Source organism: Parasteatoda tepidariorum, chromosome 12 (genome assembly GCF_982258835.1).
Source record: "Parasteatoda tepidariorum strain Cologne lab strain chromosome 12, Ptep-v5.0, whole genome shotgun sequence".
Taxonomy (NCBI): Eukaryota; Metazoa; Arthropoda; class Arachnida; order Araneae; family Theridiidae; genus Parasteatoda; species Parasteatoda tepidariorum.
In genome coordinates, this window is record NC_141766.1 from 44873154 (window position 1) to 44892977 (window position 19824).

General features: G+C 27.8%; 1 protein-coding gene across 1 annotated transcript in view; it reads right to left on the minus strand.

Annotated features, from left to right (window-relative positions):
* The window catches only part of LOC107450569 (small conductance calcium-activated potassium channel protein 1-like), a 657806-nt gene that overhangs the window by 14011 nt on the left and 623971 nt on the right, over nucleotides 1–19824 (minus strand). Inside the window, exons 9-10 of the mRNA XM_071188289.2 lie at nucleotides 16275–16410; nucleotides 3648–3758 (exon numbers count right to left, since the gene is read on the minus strand). Coding sequence (XP_071044390.1) covers nucleotides 3648–3758; nucleotides 16275–16410 — 247 coding nt within the window. The remainder of the gene's footprint in view (nucleotides 1–3647; nucleotides 3759–16274; nucleotides 16411–19824) is intronic.

The window sequence follows — 19824 nt, forward strand, 5'->3', positions numbered from 1 at the left end:
ATACTTATAGTTTAGATTTTCAAAAAATTATTATTTTGAAATATAATGGTTCCTATTCTTTATGACACTAAAAAAAGGAACAGAGAAAAATTGTCGCCTTATAACGAATAAAATCAATGGATATTTTTCATTGCATTAACATTCAAAGTAAAGAAGCTTGTAGGGTGACTTAAGGTTTCAAAAACGTAAGAGAAATGATAAAGTCACGTTGCTTTAAGTAATCAATCACAGAGAGAATATATTACTGGGTAAAAAGTATTAGAAACTGTAGCACTTGATCAGTGGTCGAAAGCAGCGCATTACAAGTAGTGAAACTACTGTAGTAGCTACTTTTTCTTCGTAGTTTGTAGTGTAGTGCGCTACTTTTTTTTCGTAGTTTGTAGTGTAGTGCGCTACTTTTTTTTCGTAGCTTGTAGTGTAGTGAGCAACTTTTTTTTCGTAGTTTGTAGTGTAGTGCGCTATTTTCTTTTCGTAGTTTGAAGTGTAGTGAGCTACTTTTTCTCGTAGTTTATAGTGTAGTGCGCTACTTTTTTTCGTTGTTTATAGTGTAGTGCGTTACTTTTTTTCGTAGTTTGCAGTGTAGTGCACTACTTTTTTTCGTAGTTTGTAGTGTAGCGGGCTATTTTTTTTTTTAAAAAAAGTAGTGTGATAGAAAAAAACAGTAGTTTGTAGCGATTCCAGTCAACTACTTTTAACGCTAGTTTAGAATAGTAACACGGCTCTAACGCTACTAATCTTTCAAATTCGATGTAAGTTCGAGGTTTCGTCAATGGATACAATGAAAATGACCTTATGACTGAGTGTTAATAGAAATCACGTATTTTAAATAGAGTATAACTATTATATAAATTAACAACAACGAAAACTAGATAATTAATCACTTCTGTCACATTTTCACATGCGAACACTGACTCGTGAAGCATTGATGTTATTTCAAAGGAAGGGAGAGTATTTTCGATGTTCTTAATTTCTTACAGGAAATAAAAGCATTAAACAATTGCAAGTATTTGATAGTTTGTTAAATTAAATATTCGCTGTCGAGAAAGACATAAAAAGTTGAAGGTTAAATGAACAAATTTGACAAAAAATGTTTCGGAATAGCAAACTGGCTTATGTAAACATGAAAAAATAATTCTTAATTGTTCCCTTATATTTAGTATAAGCCGATTTCTTATTCAAAACCATTTTAAACATAGGCAAAAATTAAATTCTCCAGTAAAGTTCATCTCCCAGTTACTAACTCCAAAGTAGTTTGTAGTCATTACAATTAAAAAAAAATAGTTGTAGTTAACTAAATTTGTAACAAAGTAGTTGTAATTGTAGTAAACTACAAGAATAATGTAGTTAATCCGACTGCTGTTCTAGATCATAGGTTTGCAACGTAAACGTTGCAAACCTATTGAAGACTTCTAGGGTGTGTGTAGAAATTTATATAGACATAAGTAAACTTTTTAAATATGGAGCACACTTTAAAATGAATAATCTTATTTTCCATCGAAAAACCAATACATGTTTAACTCATACATAATGACATGTTATTAAAGTAGTTATTAATTAAGCAATTTATTGAGAAAATGTTACTAACCAATTTTAAAGTGAAAATAAGAAAATAACACTTCTCAAAACATTTTTTGCACCCGGAAGTTTGAGGTGACCTTTTTAAGGGGAGTTAGGGCACATAATCAGAATAAAAATTGCGTAGGAAACCACCTCCGGAAGCGTCGTCGTACGCTGCTAGGGCAATACCTTCCAGAAGAAAGAAGGCCTCAGTACGGGTTACCATAAACAAGAACTTTGATCCTTTAGTAGTCCAAACGTAATGACATCTTTAATATTTCCTCCTACTGCGCAGCTTCCTATTTCCTCCTACTGCGTAGCCATGTCATTTTTATTAATCACTTCCACTGCGCAGTTTATGTTCGTTATGTCGGACTACTAAATTCATCCGTGTTAAGGCCTTCCCTTTTCTAGGGGGTGTTGGTTAGGGGCGCTTTCCATGTTTTGACCTGTTCAGAGGCACATGAAGAAACAATTCATATTAGAGAAGCGCCCCTTGCGGTTTATGACGACTTTTCCGGACATGGATTGATATGCAATTTTAATCCTGATAATGTGCCCTAATTTCCCTAGAACTTTAGTCGCAACATTTATGCGACCCCCTGCAACACATAACGTTTTTAAAACGGTACATTTCTGCAAAAAAGAGATTAAAAATGCCATTAAAAGAAACAGTAGCTTGGTGAGAGAAACCGATGCTAAATTTGAATTTGAAATTAGTGACATGAAAATATCCCAGATCCGTTAAAAAGTCTCATGCAAAGGAAATTTTCTTTTCTCCAGTGTTATTAATTAGATTTCTTAAACAGCAGGAAAATAATCTGCTAATTTGAACAAAAATTTTATATGGTGTATTTTCCCTCTCGCGCGATGGGGAGTCAAATATAAATCCCATGCGGGAAATATGCCTATTCATGCGTATTTCAGCTTCCTCAGATTTAGAAGAAGTTGAAATATTTCTGAATGTAATTCACTATATCTTTCCAGGAAATTATTGTTCTTTCTTTTTATGGACAATGGGAAAATTGCTTTTGTAGATGATCCTCGCATTGTTTTGGGTCATTGTATTGATTATATTGCAACTGAGTCATATATAATCAACTAAATCTTTCCTTGAAATTATGCTTTCTTTCTTTTTATGGAAAACGGGAAAATTGCTTTTCAGATGGTCCTTGCATGTTTTGGGTCATTGTATTGACTATTTTGAAAATGAGTTATATATAATCAACTAAATCTTTCCAGGAAATGATGTTTTCTTTTTTTTCATGGACTATGGGAAACTCGCTTTTCAGATGATCCTTGCATTGTTTAGGGTTATTGTATTGACTATATCGCAAATGAGTCATATATAATCAACTAAATCTTTCCAGGAAATTATGTTTTCTTTCTTTTTATGAGCAATGGGAAAATTGCTTTTCAGATGATCATTGTATTATTTTGGGTTACTGTATTGACTATATTGCAACTGAGACATAAATAATCAACTAAATCTTTCCAGGAAATTATGTTTTCTTTCTTTTTATGGACAATGGGGAACTTGCTTTTCAGATGATCCTTGCATTGTTTTGGGTTACTGTATTGACTATATTGCAACTGAGTCATAAATAATCAACTAAATCTTTCCAGGAAATTATGTTTTCTTTCTTTTTATGGACAATGGGGAACTTGCTTTTCAGATGACCTTTGCATTGTTTTGGGTTACTGTATTGACTACATTGCAAATGAGGCGTTTTGTTTTAAGCCCTGCTTGATTGTTACTTCCCCCCTCCAAATTTAAGGATTCTAAAATTTTCATTTAAGGCGGTCATTACAGTTTTTCCTGCATAGATTCTTCAGAGATGAACAATAATTACAGTAATTATTAACAAAATAATTACAATTATTATTAATTATGATTACAATATTGATAATTAATATTAACCTTTATTCTGTGTTTCTCGAGTACGCTGAAAGATTTTACACTGCATAAATATTTCTAAAGATATTCATAAATATCTCTAAAGATATTCATAAATATATCTAAAGATATTCATAAATATCTCTAAAGATATTCATAAATATCTTTAAAGATATTTGAAAATTGAACTCACCCTCTTGGTTAACTGAGTGTCCATCATGAAGTTGTGAACGTGCTTCTCTGCTCTAGTCAGCTCGAGTTTCCGGGCGATGACCGCAACGACTAAGGCAGTGCAACCCGCGCCCTATGAAATAAAATAATTTAATGTAAATTACAATCTTGATTTAAATTCATTCTGACATTACATTTTCAGAATTAAAATGCTCTGATAACGAGCGAAAATCTTTTTAAAAATGTAAAAATAAAGACAATAGAAGACTTAAACGGAGATGTAACTGACTGGGTTATGTACTTAATGCCTGGAGAAAAAATTACATCGGTTGCTCTCACATGGGCCCCAGAAGGAAAAAAGAACAAGAGGATGGCCCAAACTTACTCTAAAACAACGTATGAGGTTAAATGAGTTAATAGTCGTAGGAATTTCCGGACGGAAATTGACTAGGTCGGTTGCTAAGGACAGGAAAAGATGGAGAGATACGAAGGCCTTAATGTTCCGGAAAGCATGGACAGGATAAGTAAAAGTAAGAAAAAGGATAAAATGGCTTATTTTTCAAAATTTTTTTTTTTGCTGGAAAACTGAAGAAAAATATTAGCATGAAGAACTCCTAAAATATTTTAAATACTCATTTCTGACTTTTTTTCAAAGTTTGAATCTAAATTGTTTTTTTTCTTTTTTTCTTTTGAAAAAAGCATTCATATTATATATATATTTTTTTGTCGTATGCAGTGGGGGTGCGATTGTTCCTGTTTTTAAGTGGCGCCATCTATGGCCAGGAATTCGACTTCTGCCACGCCATTCACACAACCACAACCCGTTTATAGGGCGGATCACATTCACACATAAAGGAGAAAGGACATAGAACACACAGAGAGAGAAAGAAACATTCATGCCTTGCCCGGTATTCGAACCCAGGACCTTTCTGATGCAAGGACAGTTCCCTGCCCCCTACACAGGCCGGTCGGCACATATTATACTAATGCATATTATATTAAATACATATTATATTTTATTTAGAATGTGGTCCTTTATTAAATTCAGTTGATCATCTTTACAATATGAATTTGTTTTTTAATGCAAATTTAAGATTTTTTACTTTTTTGAGTGGTTATATTCGGTGTATTAAAAATTTTAAGTATTATTGCCAAAATAATTTAATTTAGTATACAGGTCATTCGAACAGTAGGATGTTATATATCAAAAGGTATACAAGATATATCTTCTTGGTGCAATATTTCAATAAATTATTTGATAGCTCCCAAGCAATAACAATTTATAAAAGTGATTTATAAACAGTAATTTAATTTTTATTGGAATTACAATTTTTTAGAAACAAATATTTGAAACTAACTCGATACTTTAAAAACAAATACTTCAAACAAAAATTTCACTTAATAAAATAAAACAAAAAATTAAAAGGGTTTAACCCCTTCAAAAGAGTACTTGCCCAGGCCCAAGCTCCGAATTAATTATACGTACTAACTGCGTATTATTAATTATACGTACTATAAAGTACGTATACGTACTAATATGAGAGCTCTGTATTGAGATCGCGTTCATGTGATCTTGGGCAGCTAGAGTTAGAAAGGCCCATATGATAACTTGCTTCGTAAATATTGAATGACGCGATTATGTATTTGTGATTGTGATCGTGAAGGTGTTAATTTTTGGTGCACAATTTGATAAAAATTAGTTGGCGTTGGTTTAGAAACAATATTAAAAATTATTATTATATACATAAAATTGTATTAAAAACACATAATACTTAATAATATATTTTAGAAGTTATCCCTGATGCTTTTGGCGCACAATTTATTCTGGATGTTAAAAGTAACACTAAAACTGTTAAATAGATCACTTAAAGCAGTACAAATAGATAACTGATTTTGTCTTGCAGTGTTATTAATGACTCAGTCTGTTACATCCTATCTCTACTTTATTCTTAAATAACTCAACAACCATAAAAATAGATCTTTCGGAATCATTGAGTGTCTAATTCAGTGACAAACTTCTCGAGACAGAATCTGTCTCCAATGATAAAGTATGTCACGTGATTGACCCTATTACTCATGTGGATGAAAATTTATCACCACTGTTAGAAGTAAAATGTTTTGGTTTTCTTGATTTAGACCTTAGGTTCTCAGTATGTACGATTACCTCCCACTTGTGGGGCAGTGAGACGTGTTTGGGGGCACTAATAAAATTATCGGTATTTTTTTTAGGGATTTCCATATTGTTTTTGACAAACTATGAATAAAATTAGTACGAAAAAGGTTGGAAGTTGGTTATTCCAAAAAAAAAAAGTTGGGAACTTATTTAGATCAGTGGTTACCAACTGGCGGCTCGCGGGCCACGTCCGGCCCACGAAACTTTTTTTGTGGTCCGCGAATTACAATATTTTAGTTGTTATTGTTTGCGGACATTTTTCGTCAAAAATCTCTACGGGTTTAAAATACTTTTCTTTCGTTATAGAAAGCCTTCTGTGAAATTTAACATAACAACGCACAGTGGACCAGAAGGCCATGATCTTTGGCCAAAAGTCAGAAATTAAATTTCAACTAAAATATGTTTAGGCAGCTTTAATATCGCCCAAATTAAGTATTCATAATCATTCCAAACATTATAATTTACTTTTTGGACCGACGAGAGTACAATGTAATGAAAAATATGTTAAATTTTTTTTTAAATGTAACTTTTAAACTTATGTTTAAGAAATATATATAGGAATTTAACCTTTCTGTTACATTTTTATCAGAGTAATTAGTCTGAAATTATAGTGACATTTTTCAATTTGTTGGAGTAGTTAATACTCTTGACAAACTTATAGTTTATATCTTATCATTGGACATTTTACAATGTTTGAATCACTTTCGAAACTTATCCCCAAAGAGTTCCACGAGGTAATTAGCTAGACTTTTTTTTGTTGTCTTCTTTGATGTTTCTTCTTTCGAAAAAACCTGCCCCATTTTGCCCATATTGCAAAGGTGGACTAAATATATCGAAAAACAAAAATTATGTTTTTTTTCATGTTTTCGCGTTATTTTGTAATATTACTTCGGAAATATAATTTGCTTTTCATTTATAATATAAATTTACGAAAATCATTGCTATATTTAATTATTTAAACGTACTATATATATATATATATATATATATATATATATATATATATATATTTATATATATTTTTTAAAAATTTTTTTTTTGCTCGCCATATTTCAGCCGCCATCTTGTTTTTTTTGGTATTTTTAGTGTATTTCAAAATTTCAACTATGAATTCAATTTACCTGCACATGAGAACCCTAAATAAAAACCCCCAAATTTTGAAACAAATTTTATCGAAATACTAATTAACCTTGGATGCTGGCCCACTGTGCAACGGTGCAAAATAAATTTATATCTCAGGTAAAAATCTACTTCGTATTTTGACTTTTTATTCAATACTTTAGTTTTCTACAGCTTGATAAAAATCTGACAGTAATATTTAATGTTCCTTCAAACATAAAAGAGTCGTATATAAAATTTTGATAAAGTTGTGGCCCGCCATTTGACTGGTGTTTTTAATTGCGGCCCCTGGCCTCATGTAAGTTGGAAACCCCTGATTTAGATAGTGGCACAAAACTATTATTAGAGGTTGGTTCAAATGGCTAATCTAAACGATAAAAAATTAAAATTTTGACTATTATCTTAATATAATATTTAATTATAAAAATATTATATTATATAATGCACATATGAAGGAAAATGCACTTGGAAAAAAAAGTGTACCTTTACACATTGTTTGGGTAATTTAACACCAAATTCCGAGAAATATCACACCACAGCTTTTAAAGTGTAATATTTCAGTTTTGAAGTTACTCAATATGATGGTCATAGTTTTAAAATTTTAATCTAAGTGGGTATGATTAAGTATGAAGGTTTTCATGCAGGTATATGATACAAATTTTTGCATAATATACTATGATATAATATTTTATTACATTTGCCAAACAAAATTTCTTAAAATTATCTAAATTGCGCTAAATAAAAATGGAACATTAAAAATTTTTACTGTTAGTGCTATTTAATATGACTTTTTAAAACAGTTAAACTATTTAAAATTATCGTAAATTTCCAAAATTAACCGAATTGTTTATCTTTTTAAATTTGTTTCAAAATTGGAGAAGAAAAGAAACGTGAAAAGAAATGTTCTAAAAATGTAAAATATTCCCTAAGAAAGAAAAAAAATTATTTCTTAAACAGACAAACATAGTATGAAACCTTTACGTTTGAAAATAAACCAGAAAATAATTCTAAATTCCAAAAATCAACCGAATTATTCATTTTAATTTGTTTTAAATAGCAAAAAACGTGAAAACAAATGTCCTAAAAATATGAAGTGTTCTCTAAAAGAAGGAAAAATTTTTTTTTTTAACCATTAAACATAACCAGAAACCTTTACGTCTGACGGAAAATTATCATAAATTTCTAAAATCAACCGAAGTCTTTATCTAATTCAGTTTGTTTTAAAATAGCGAAAAGCCTGAAAAGAAATGTCCTAAAAATATAAAATATTCTCTAAGAAAGGAAAAAAAATCTTAAACCGTATCTTTTTCCATTTCAACCTGAAACTTTACGTTTGACCATAAAACGGAAAATTTAAAAAAAAATGTAGTAAGATTATTAAAATCACCAATCGCACGCACCAAATGACGATAAAGATTAGATTCTAAACAAAAAAACCAAGCAAAATATAAATTTTTCTTTAAATAATTCGCGAAAATACTCTAACAGCTTGAAATTTTTTTGAAATACTGTTATCGTTAGCTTAAAGTAAATTTATTGCAATTCTTGTTTTAAAGAAAATCAACAAAATATACACATTAAAAGCACCGCAGGAAAGTTTTATGTAAAAAATGAATAATAGTAAACAGGCCGATTCGAAGAATTTTATGCAAACATTCTGCAAAGCCCTGCAGCACAAAATACTTTATCAAATCTGTCGCTTTTTAATGCCTATTCAAACGACTTCTGAGCTTTCATTTTTCTCTGGTAAATTTTGTCATGGATTTTATTTTTAAACAAGTAAACAACATCTTAGTATAAACAAAGCGCTCAAACATTTTTTTAATATATAAATCTAAACAACAAGTCACTTGAAATTTGTTTTGTCGGTAAGTTGGGGAAAAATTTTTATGAAATAATTTATTTCTTTAAAAAGTTCAGAAAGTTGAAAGCGTTTTCAAACAACTGATTATTCTGTGTTTTTGTTTTTGGTAAGTTCAAGATTTGTTGTTAAATTTAAAACTTAATACATTTTTAGTTATTACCAGCAACTAAATTTTCCTCAGTTGTATTTTAGGATGTTAACAGTTTATACATATTTTTAATATATATATTTTTAAACTTAAATCCAACATTTATTTTTTGGTCAGATGAGTTTTTGCAGTTCCAAACAAAACTAGTTTGAAATACATATGGTTAACAATTAAAAAAAAGTTATTTTGATGCTATTTTTTAAAATTACAGAACAACAAAGAACACAAACTTGACTTCAGTAGTTACTTTTTTGAAAAGTTTTTTTATTTATATATTTTTTAAATATTTTAATCTGATACACTTTTGTAAAGGATGATTAATATTTTAATTCTTTTGACTGTTTTCATTCTTCGTATTTATAAAGAAAGTATTTCATGGTTTATATGAGCGTAGAATTGACCTGGGTAGTAACTCTTAATCGCAATCACTTTAAAATTTGATTTCACAAATTTGAGCTATCGTTGTTGTGGCTTTTCTATTTTTCGAATAGTGAAGGGCTTTTACATAAAAATTTTCTTTATTGGCTTTCCCCCCCCCCCATCAAATCTGGCAATATGAACACGTCTAAATAGGTCATAAGGCGCAATGTACAGAGCGCGAAATAAATAATTATAAAAAAAAAATGGACTATACAAAGTAACTTTTAGTCTAATAATTGGATCTTCATGCTCTAGGACTTAACATCAGGGGTAACCTCAAATATTCCAATTAAATAGTACGGGTGATATTTTAAGCTACGAAATCAGACACAAAAACGCACTTGAATATCCCCGCAGCAGGTATAAAAGACTGCCAACTTCCTATGATTTTTGAGAAAATTTATTCTAGTGGTAGCTAAGTTTATGTTTTAATGCATTATTTCTTTATTCACATAAATTTATTTTCCCCGACGCTGCATATAAATGATTTAAAAGTTCATATGCAACGACAATTTCGTGGTGAAGCTTTTAAAATGCTGGCAAAATTAATAAAATTTATAAAAGCTTTGGTAGTTAAATGTTTACCATTTTATAAAATATTTAACAACAATAAATTTCAAACTAAATGTTTTTCCTGATCAATATTGAGATTACCAGTGTTTTTGTGTTTTGAAATAAAATCTTAAAAAAAGAAAAAAAAACAACAACAATAAAATGGAACTAAATACATTGTTTAATATCGATTTTTTTAACCCTTTCTAAAGTCGTGGTAAGTATACTTACAACCAATTTTTAAAGTCCATGTTAACTTTTCTAACACTTTTAATTTAGGTTTCCATTTGTTAAAAACTTCAACTTTCTTGAAGTGCGTTTGAATAAAATTGGCAACTATTTTTTAGTGTAAGAAAATGTATAAATTTACAAAATGCATAATTCCTTCTGAAGTTTGTAGCATTTATAAAATTCATTTTATAAGTAAAGAAAAATAAAAGTCGATAAGTTCCTAATAGGTCGTGGTAAATATACTTACCACCAAAAAAATGGCATTACAATTTAAATTAATTTTTTATAAACTAAATGAGTTTTTCTTTTCTAATATCAGTTACTATTTTCATATGAATTTCAATTCCAAAAATTCTTTAATTTACCTTTACTAGAAACTAATGGCGCACTAATGGCTTAAAGAAAGGTTACGGATTCTAAGTATTAGATATACTATAACTAAGGACTACTTTTTAGAGATTCTAAGTATTTTTACTTCAGTAAGAATACTTAGAATTTTGTCCAATTTATATAGAATTTACCTAAGTAAGAATACTTAGAATTTTGCTCAGGGCTTGTTAAAAATAAATTCAAACTTAGACCTTAGCTTTTAGTTTGAAATATCAGGGAACATAATGCAAACTCTACATTAGAAATTTCAAAGAATTCAATAACAAGCATTTCCTGTAATGTGAGTTGGCGTAAAGAGATCTTCTCAAAATCAACTTTATCCTGAAAATACATTTAAAATACTAGAAAATTCTGAATTGTTAGAAAATTCTGAGAATAAAGGGACTAATAATTTGAAAAATAATTCCCGAAAATGAATTTTATCCGTCTTAATATGACTTTTTCATAGAAATAAAGGGTCAAATACACAAGGCAAAACAGAAAACCTTTTAGTTTCCTTTCGGGAATTTGTATCCGGTTTCGTCTGAGAAGCAAGAAGCATAAGAAAAAACAACTGTAACTCCATTTCTTAAAATTCAAGATACAAATTATAAAAGGTTTTTGGAAATCAAGGTTGCCCTGCAAGGTATTGAATTTATCCCCAAGATTTCAAGAATGCTTTCATCGTTCAGCTAATGAGTAGTTGGAAATTCCTTTGCATATTCCTTTCTTATTCTCAAAAGAGGATAATAATTGAGAACTGAATATAAGATCGGATTACGGACTGTATGGAGTGACCTAGGCCTAATATGTGATTTGTCCTATTAACGAAATAGCTAAAATTTTCCTATATTCAGAAATTTTGAAGCTTTTAATGAAATTGATCTTGAGTTAAGCTTGTTTTGCAAAAATTCAAAATGGATAAGCTTTTTTGAAATTTTCAATTTTTTAAAGACTTAATTACGTTAAGCATTGAAATAATATTGATCATCTGAGTCAATTTTACATTTAATTTACACTTAATTACATCGGATTTTACACTTAAAATACATTATAGAGATTTATTGAATCTAAATGAAGTTTAAAAAACATTTCACTTGAAAATATCAATTAAATATTTCCTAAATGATATTAAAATTCGAGTGTGAATGATTTTTGGTGCTCTTGCGCTAACAAATTTCTGAACGAATCAATTGAGAAGAGAAGTGTTTTTTTATTTGAGGAGACTTTTAACTAGCGAAAGAATTGTTCGTTTTATTGTTTTATTTAAGAATTTCTTAGAAATAGAAAAACATTTTAAAATTTTAGCAAATTAGCTATGGTTTACGATATAAAAACTGGAACTAAGGTTCTGAGACTGAAATTTTCTGTTATTTTTTCTTTTTGATTGTACGCTATATTAAAAGGATCAACACAAATCAATTAAAAATCTCAAATTAAATAAGTCTGTTAAACAGATTGATGTGTCCGTTATCAAGAATTTGAAAAATAAACAATAGCTGTACATTGTTGGAATTTGAGCATTAGTTCAATTTCAACAATGCCAAAATTATTTCTACCCCAGTCACATCTAATCATCTTGACACCCTGAAATCTTGTTTTATTCATATGAATGCGGATTCTCTTGTTAACGACATTAGTTTCTCACGGCCTCTCCATAGCATGTAGAAATGCATTTTACCCGGTTTTGCCTCCTTCGGCTACTGTGGTTTTTATCGTTCTGTTTTTCATCTTTTTTTTTCTCTTGGCTAATGTGGTGGTTTTCCTAGTTTTGTTTCTCACCATTATTTTTCCAGTTTTCGGTGACAACTTTACGTTTTATATTTCAAATCATCGAAACATGTCGACTGCTATTTCCATTTTTTATATTTTTGAAGCAAAACGCAAATGAAGTTTTTAATCAAGAAATAAACAAGTTTGCATTAAACAAATTTAACTATTTATCTTTTATTCAATTAATTTTCATTAATTATTTCTGACCTTCGCAAATTTTAGAATTCCCGTTATATATATATATATATATATATATATATATATATATATATATATATATATATATATATATATATTCAATTAGCTGCGTAAGAAGTTTTTTTTTAAAAAAAGGAATTACCAGCTATGCAGGAAATTCATCGCTTCTATTGTCAAAATTCGATAATACATGGTTCAAAAGTCTATGAAAACTGCTCTGGTTTACGGTACAAAAAATTAGAATTAAGTTAGTTGAAATTCGATTTTTCCATAATTCTTCCCTTTGTTTATATATTAAATTCAAAGAACCAACAGAGTTTAACTAAACAAATATTTCAATTTAAACAAGTTTGTATTAAGATATTCAACTATTTATCTTTCATTCAATTTATTCTTTTCCCTATCATATCAGATATTTACAAATTTTAGAATTCCCATTATCCTATTTTTCAATGCCAATCACATATATTGCTATCAAACGTTATAAAAATGTTCCGAAGTCAATAATTGTTTTTCCCCCAGGCATATTTGTTTCCAATTACCCTTATTTTAGATTTTTTTCTTTAATCAAACTACTAGGTCAGAAGTTCTTTTAACAAGAGGAACTCCTTGCTGGCGAAAATCTATTGCTTCGATTGTCAGGATGATACATGATTTAAAAGTCTGACAAAATTGTCATGGTTCACGGTAGAAAAAATTAGAATTAATTTAATTGAAATTTGATTATTGCTTAATGTTTCTGTTTGATTGCACGTTATAATCTAAGGACCAACAAAAATCAATTACACAAACATTTCAAATTTAACAAATTGAACTATTTATCTTCAAATCAATTTATCATCCCCAGTCATTTCTGACATTTATAAATTTCAGAATTCCCATCATACCATTTGTTTTCAATGCCGATCACATATATTACTATCAAACGTTAAAAAAAAACATTTCCAAGTCAATTTTTATTTTTTACCCCAGGCATATTTGTTCCCAATTATTCTGATGTATATATTTTTTTGTTCAATCTGACAGCTAGGTAAGAAGTTCTTTTAACAAGAGGAACTTCCAGCTATGGCGGAAATCCATTGCTTCTATTGTCAAGATTGGATGATACATGAGAATTGAAAGAGGAAATTCCTGATCCAGTCCACTTCTAGAAGTAGATTTTCCCCATCGTCTACATCAAATAAAGAAGATCTTTTCGGAAAAATAAATTGCTTTATTTGGGGTATGGTAAGGTCAGGAATAGCAAATATATCAAAGATAAATTGGGAAAAACCTTTTGCTTTCATAGAAGAAAGTGCCTTAGTTAGAATCAAAAGCGGTTTTTGTGTTCTTCATATATGTTACAGTTTTATTTTTCGTTTAATTGCTTGTTTATATATATATATATATATATATATATATATATATATATATATATATATATATATATATATATATATATATATATATATATATATATATATATATATATATATATATATATATATATGTATATAAATAAATATATATATATACAAAAAGGAAAAAAGCACGAAAAAAATTAAGAAAAACAATAATAATGATATTTTTACTTATTGTGTTCTTTTCTATTTTATTTGTTGTAATTTTTTCGCAAAATTTTTTTTGAGTGCTTCTCACACTATTGTATTGATATATTTTGCTTTGGCTATATTGATACAATATTAGAAAGCACTCCTTTTTGTGGATATAATCGTGTGAGATGATGAAAAGATTATATCTTTTATTTTTCAGATTTTTATTCCTTTTTTCATTTTTTTTCGCCAGTTTCTTGTTATATATATTATTATTTTTCTTTCCCCCTTTTTTTCATTGTTCTGTAATTTTTTCCATGTTCTCTCTACATTTTAATCTGTTAGATCATAGGAATTATATTTTTACTAAAATATAAAATCCAAAAAAAGTAGCTTAAATTTTTTTTAACCATAAATTATTAAGATTGTAAATATATTATTTCTTACTTATTTTGATCAAAATTAATAGAGAATAACTAAAAAACTGTCAAAAATAGGTTTAATAAAAATTCTACATCAAAAATATATAGATGTTGGCTACGTATTTATTATTTCTTTTTTAGTTTTACCAATAAATGTTTCGCTATTTTTCTCGAATTGATTTGAACTATATTTGGGGCCATACGAAAGTTAAATAAATTTTGATCATGGTACCCTATTTGTGGAAACGATGTAAGATATGTTCTAACTTATAAGATCGAATTTCATTTGGAGTAAGAAAAAACGAAAGCTGATTTAAAGGGCAGAAATGTGATTTTAAGGAACAGAATAATTTTGCAAAACTTCGTACGTAAAATAACTTTCCAAATATATATTGTTATGATAAGCGGATCATTCATCATTATTTTGCTTAAAATCGCTTTTGAGTTTATTTTTTCCAAAATATTCGTCTTTCCGAACAATTTCTTACTCCAGTTTATATTTTATCATTTTTTCCCGTTCGACAAGTCCGCCATTTTTCTTTCTTTGGTCCTTTTATCAGACAGTAGTCGTCCACTTAATGATTTATGAGCAAGAAGTTATGGACCGTTCTCCAAGTTTTTGTTATCCTTGAAACAGGAAAAAAAAAAGAACTTTGAACATTCTTTAGTTTTAAATAGTTTTCGTAGGCAAAGTTTTAACCACCATCACAATATGAACAAAATTCACTTTTCATTTTTTAAAATTATATTTGTAATTTATTATCGTTGTAAGAAATGGAAATATGTAACAGTACGAAAATAAACTTTATTACTAACAGTTTTTATGGTTAATATTATGAACCCTCTGATTCCAGGTAACTGAAATATTTGTTGTCTGTTTGTTTATAATTTTGTTAAGAATAATTATAATAATAATAATAATTAAAATAATGATAATTATAATAATAATAATAATTAAAATAATGATAACTATAATAATAATATTACAATGATAATAATTATAATGGTTTTAATAATAATAATATAATAATAATAATAAACTTATTTGAATTTTGTTATAGAGCTGAAGTTGTGATCTGCATAGTAATGAAACAATTTATAACAACATTTCTATTCTATTTTTATATGCTTTATCAGCGCATTATAATATAGTTAACTCAAAAAAAGCATAACTCTTTGACGTAGAGGGGACCAGTTTCTGATTTTCCAATCCAGCGGTGTTTAACGACTTGCTCCCTTGTTTAGGATTTTTTTTTAAATAAAAAAAAAACTTGATTTTTGACATTGTGTTAGTTTAGGTGACAAATTTTAAAAGAAATAGAAATTTTATTATAATTGAGATTAACTACGGCCAAGATTAAAATTTCAAAAAAAAAAGAAAAAGAAAAAAAAGAGCACAATGTTGAAGGTAGCTAGATTGTGAATAAGCTACAGGTCTTCTTTATATATACTTTTCCCGATTTTCTAATTACAGGTAAAAATATATTTTGGTATTTTTGGTAAAAAACAGTCTTTTACTTACTTAAAAAAAAAAAAGTCTGTCGGAATTATATTTGTACTAAAACATAATATCCAAAAAAGTAGTTTGAATTTTTTTCATTCATATTCAACAATATATCAATAATTGATATCGTAAATTAAAAAAAATTCAATTGATGAATTATTGTTTCTCTTAAATTTAAATAATTAAAAGTGCAAATTTGAAAAATATTTAGTGATTATTTTTATGTAATATTTATATATATTTTGTGTAATATTTTCTAATTAAAAATTTTGCGACCGTGCTTTCCAAACTAATAAAGAGTTACATTATTATTACATTTCTTGATAAATTAAAAATGAACTTACCATAAGACCCGTACTGACAGAGATGCCGCGGCCACAGTAAGTGTTGGGCACTATGTCGCCGTAACCGACAGATAGGAAAGTAATGGCCGTCAACCACATAGTGTTTAATAAGTTCGCGTGTTCTTCGTCGTGATATCTAAAAAAGAAATAATTTTCATTTTATTATATTTCAATTGTTTTTCAAAATATATTATTTTAATTTTATTAAATTTCTGTTTGCTTTTAAAAGAAAATTAAATTACTTTCATTTACTATATTTTAGTTGTTTTTCAAAATGAATTCCAAATTATTTTCATTTTACTATTATTCTACTATTTTTAAAAAAATAAAATGAATAATATGTGTTCAAAAGGAAAAATATGTTATGTTTTGAACACATGCTATAACATATTTTCAAAATGAATAATACATTATTTTAATTTTACTATATTTCTGTTTGTTTTTAAATGAAAATTAAATTATTTTCATTTACTATATTTTAGTTGTTTTTCAAAATGAATTCTAAATTATTTTCATTTTACTATTATTCTACTGTTCTTTTAAAAAAAAATGAATGATAATTTATTTTCATTTTACTAGAATTCTATTTTTAAATGAAAACTAAATTATTTTCATTTTATTTCATTTGAAATGTTTCTCAAAAAGAAAAATATTTAGTTTTTATAATTTTGTGTTTCGATTGTTTTCCTAAATAAAATAATAAATTATGTTAATTTTACTATATTTCAATTGTTTTTCGAACAAATAATTTTGTTTAGCTGCCAAAAATGCACATGCAGGGTGTTTCAAAAATATTGGTCATCCCAATGATAGTCGAAGACTTTAAGCATCAGTTTAGGAAAAATAGAAGATGATAGAAATGTAAGGTTTGCTGCGTTCTGCTTTGGAAACGGGAGAATTTATTCCCCCTAAATTTAAAGTATGTTACAAAGACCGTTAATAGATGACATTGCTATGTGGAAAAACTATATAACAAGGCTTTTTGCTACATGTCAGATTATTCTAACTAGAATATTTGCACATGATTCAGTAAATTTTGTATTTAGACTATACCACGCTGTTGTTGCAAATAATATTTTTAAAAACATTATTTCATAGGTTTTCTCAGAAGCGTCCGCTACTGATGAGCTTTCGTAATTAATTTGTTGGGGATAAAACTAGCTTCCTTAACAGACGCAGCAAACCATATATTTCTGTCTAGGCAATTTTTTTGAATACCAGTACAAGCAAATACTAATAATTTTTCATTGTTGATGTAAGTTTTCGAAATAACAAGTCACAAAAGCAAATTAAACTTAACTCGGAAGACGTGATTAGTTTCTGAAAATATGATATAAATAGTTAGAGGTCAGTGGAAGGGCATGATATGAAAAGTGCTAATTTAGTGTACTATTTAAAAAAATATCATTGGCGAGTTTTTAAACCTAGACAAAGTTCGAAATGCGTGTTTACGAAAATGGACAGAGCTCGAAATGCGTGTTTACGAAAATGGACACAGCTCGAATTACGTGTTAACGAAATTGGACAAAGTTCAAAATGCGTGTTTACGAAAATGGACAGAGCTCGGAATGCGTGTTTACGAAAATGGACAGAGCTCGAAATGCGTGTTTACGAAAATGGACACAGTGCCAAATGTGTGTTTACGAAAATAGACGAAGTTCAAAATGCGTGTTTACGAAAATGGCTGTAGCACCTTATCAGTTTTCAATTCAAATTTAACAACTAAATAGGGAATTGAGTGCTTATTTTTTCTTTCCTATTTAAGCACTGAGCATAATCATTACGGGACTAAGTCCCGGATTTCAGGGTTAATGAGGGGTTAGGCATATTAGTTACTGATGTAACTTTTCATGGGATGTCTTAGTATTTAGAATTCTAAACGATAAAGGGAATTATAAGACTCTAAATTCCTACATCATAAATTTACTACGACTATTATTAATTTATAGCATACGTCTCAACCTTGACAAAACAACTGTTGACTTTTAAAGTCTTTTTTTAAAATTTTTTTAAAAAAAGGTTAATTTAACAAAATGTGCTAAGTCATTTATTCTAATGGACGATATTATATCATGAATTTATTTGAATTCATTAATTTATTCTTTAAAAAAGAGAAAATATATTAATAAAAAATGTTTGAAAAACAGAATTAAATGCGATTTCCATTTTCGTAAAAACGTATTTCGAGCTTTGTCCATATTTAAAAATTCCCCTACGATATGTTTCGGCATAGAAACATCCTATGAAATACTTGAATACTTTTTAAGCATTCAAGTAACTCAAATAATTTTTTTTCAAGTATAAATTCTTAAACTTAAAAATTGTTCAACCTTCACAAATAATAGTTAATTGAAATTAGAAATTCACTAACGTGTCATAAAGTATTGGCAATTAGATAAAAAGATTGATTTCTGTGCTTACTGCACAAGAAGTTTTGTATAGTATCAAGAGGATGAAAGATTATTAATATTAAAATTAATCATGGAAAGATTATTAATATAAAGATTTGTTAGAATCAAAAGAACGTAAGATTAATTTTTATATTTAAAATATATAATATTTTTAACAATATTACAAATATATTTAAGTTCAGACAAAAATGCTAATTAAAGTAACTTCAATTCATAATTCAATTTTCTAAAATATAATTAAGCATTGTTTTTTTTCATAGTAATTAAAATACTTTCTTGAAATTGCATTCGAACAGAGAATAGATAATTTTTATGTAAAGAAAAACTAGATGGCAGCACTAGGGTTTAAAGAAAAATGAGTCTTCCTTCCAATGTGAGTTGAAAATTTTGGTATCAAACAAATTAATGCTTTATTATTAAATAACTAAAAATTATTAAATGAATGTTAAAATCTTCTTCCTTTATTTGAAAGGAATATAAATGTTGTTTTGAAAATAAATAAAAATTATGAGAAAAAATTTAAATTATTTTAGTATGCTTTTTAATTTTTAAGGAATCTCATTGAAAATTCTTTAATTTAAGAGAAAATTAAAATTTTCCAAATTTCTACTCCAATAAAAGTTTACGTCTTTTTGAAGATTTTTTAATTGATTTTAGGGTATTTATTAGCATTTAAACGAATAATTCAAAAATAAATAATTAGAAAATTTGCAGAAATATTTAAAAATGTAAATTTAAAGAAGATAATGAAAGCAATATTTATTTTAGAAAATGAGAAATTTGTCACACAATTTTTAAATTTTGAACATAAATTGTTCAAACTTTACGGATGTTTTTTGAAGTTATTTTGCTAAGAAAAGTAAAAAGAGGCACAACTTAATCGTCTAAAATTTGATACAATGGTATATATAGTTTAATCGCTTATATATAGTTATATATAATAGTTATGGTATGATAGTTTATAGTAAGCATATAGTTGTAAATATCATTTTGTTGTAAAGAATTTTCTTGAATTTAGATGGGACAAATTGCTTATATAATTAAAAAAATATCAACTATTTCTAAAATTCGCCTATCTGGCGAGATCTTTTTCTTCCTCTCCTTGTTTATTGACTCAACAGCCCTTTGTGGGCCAGAGC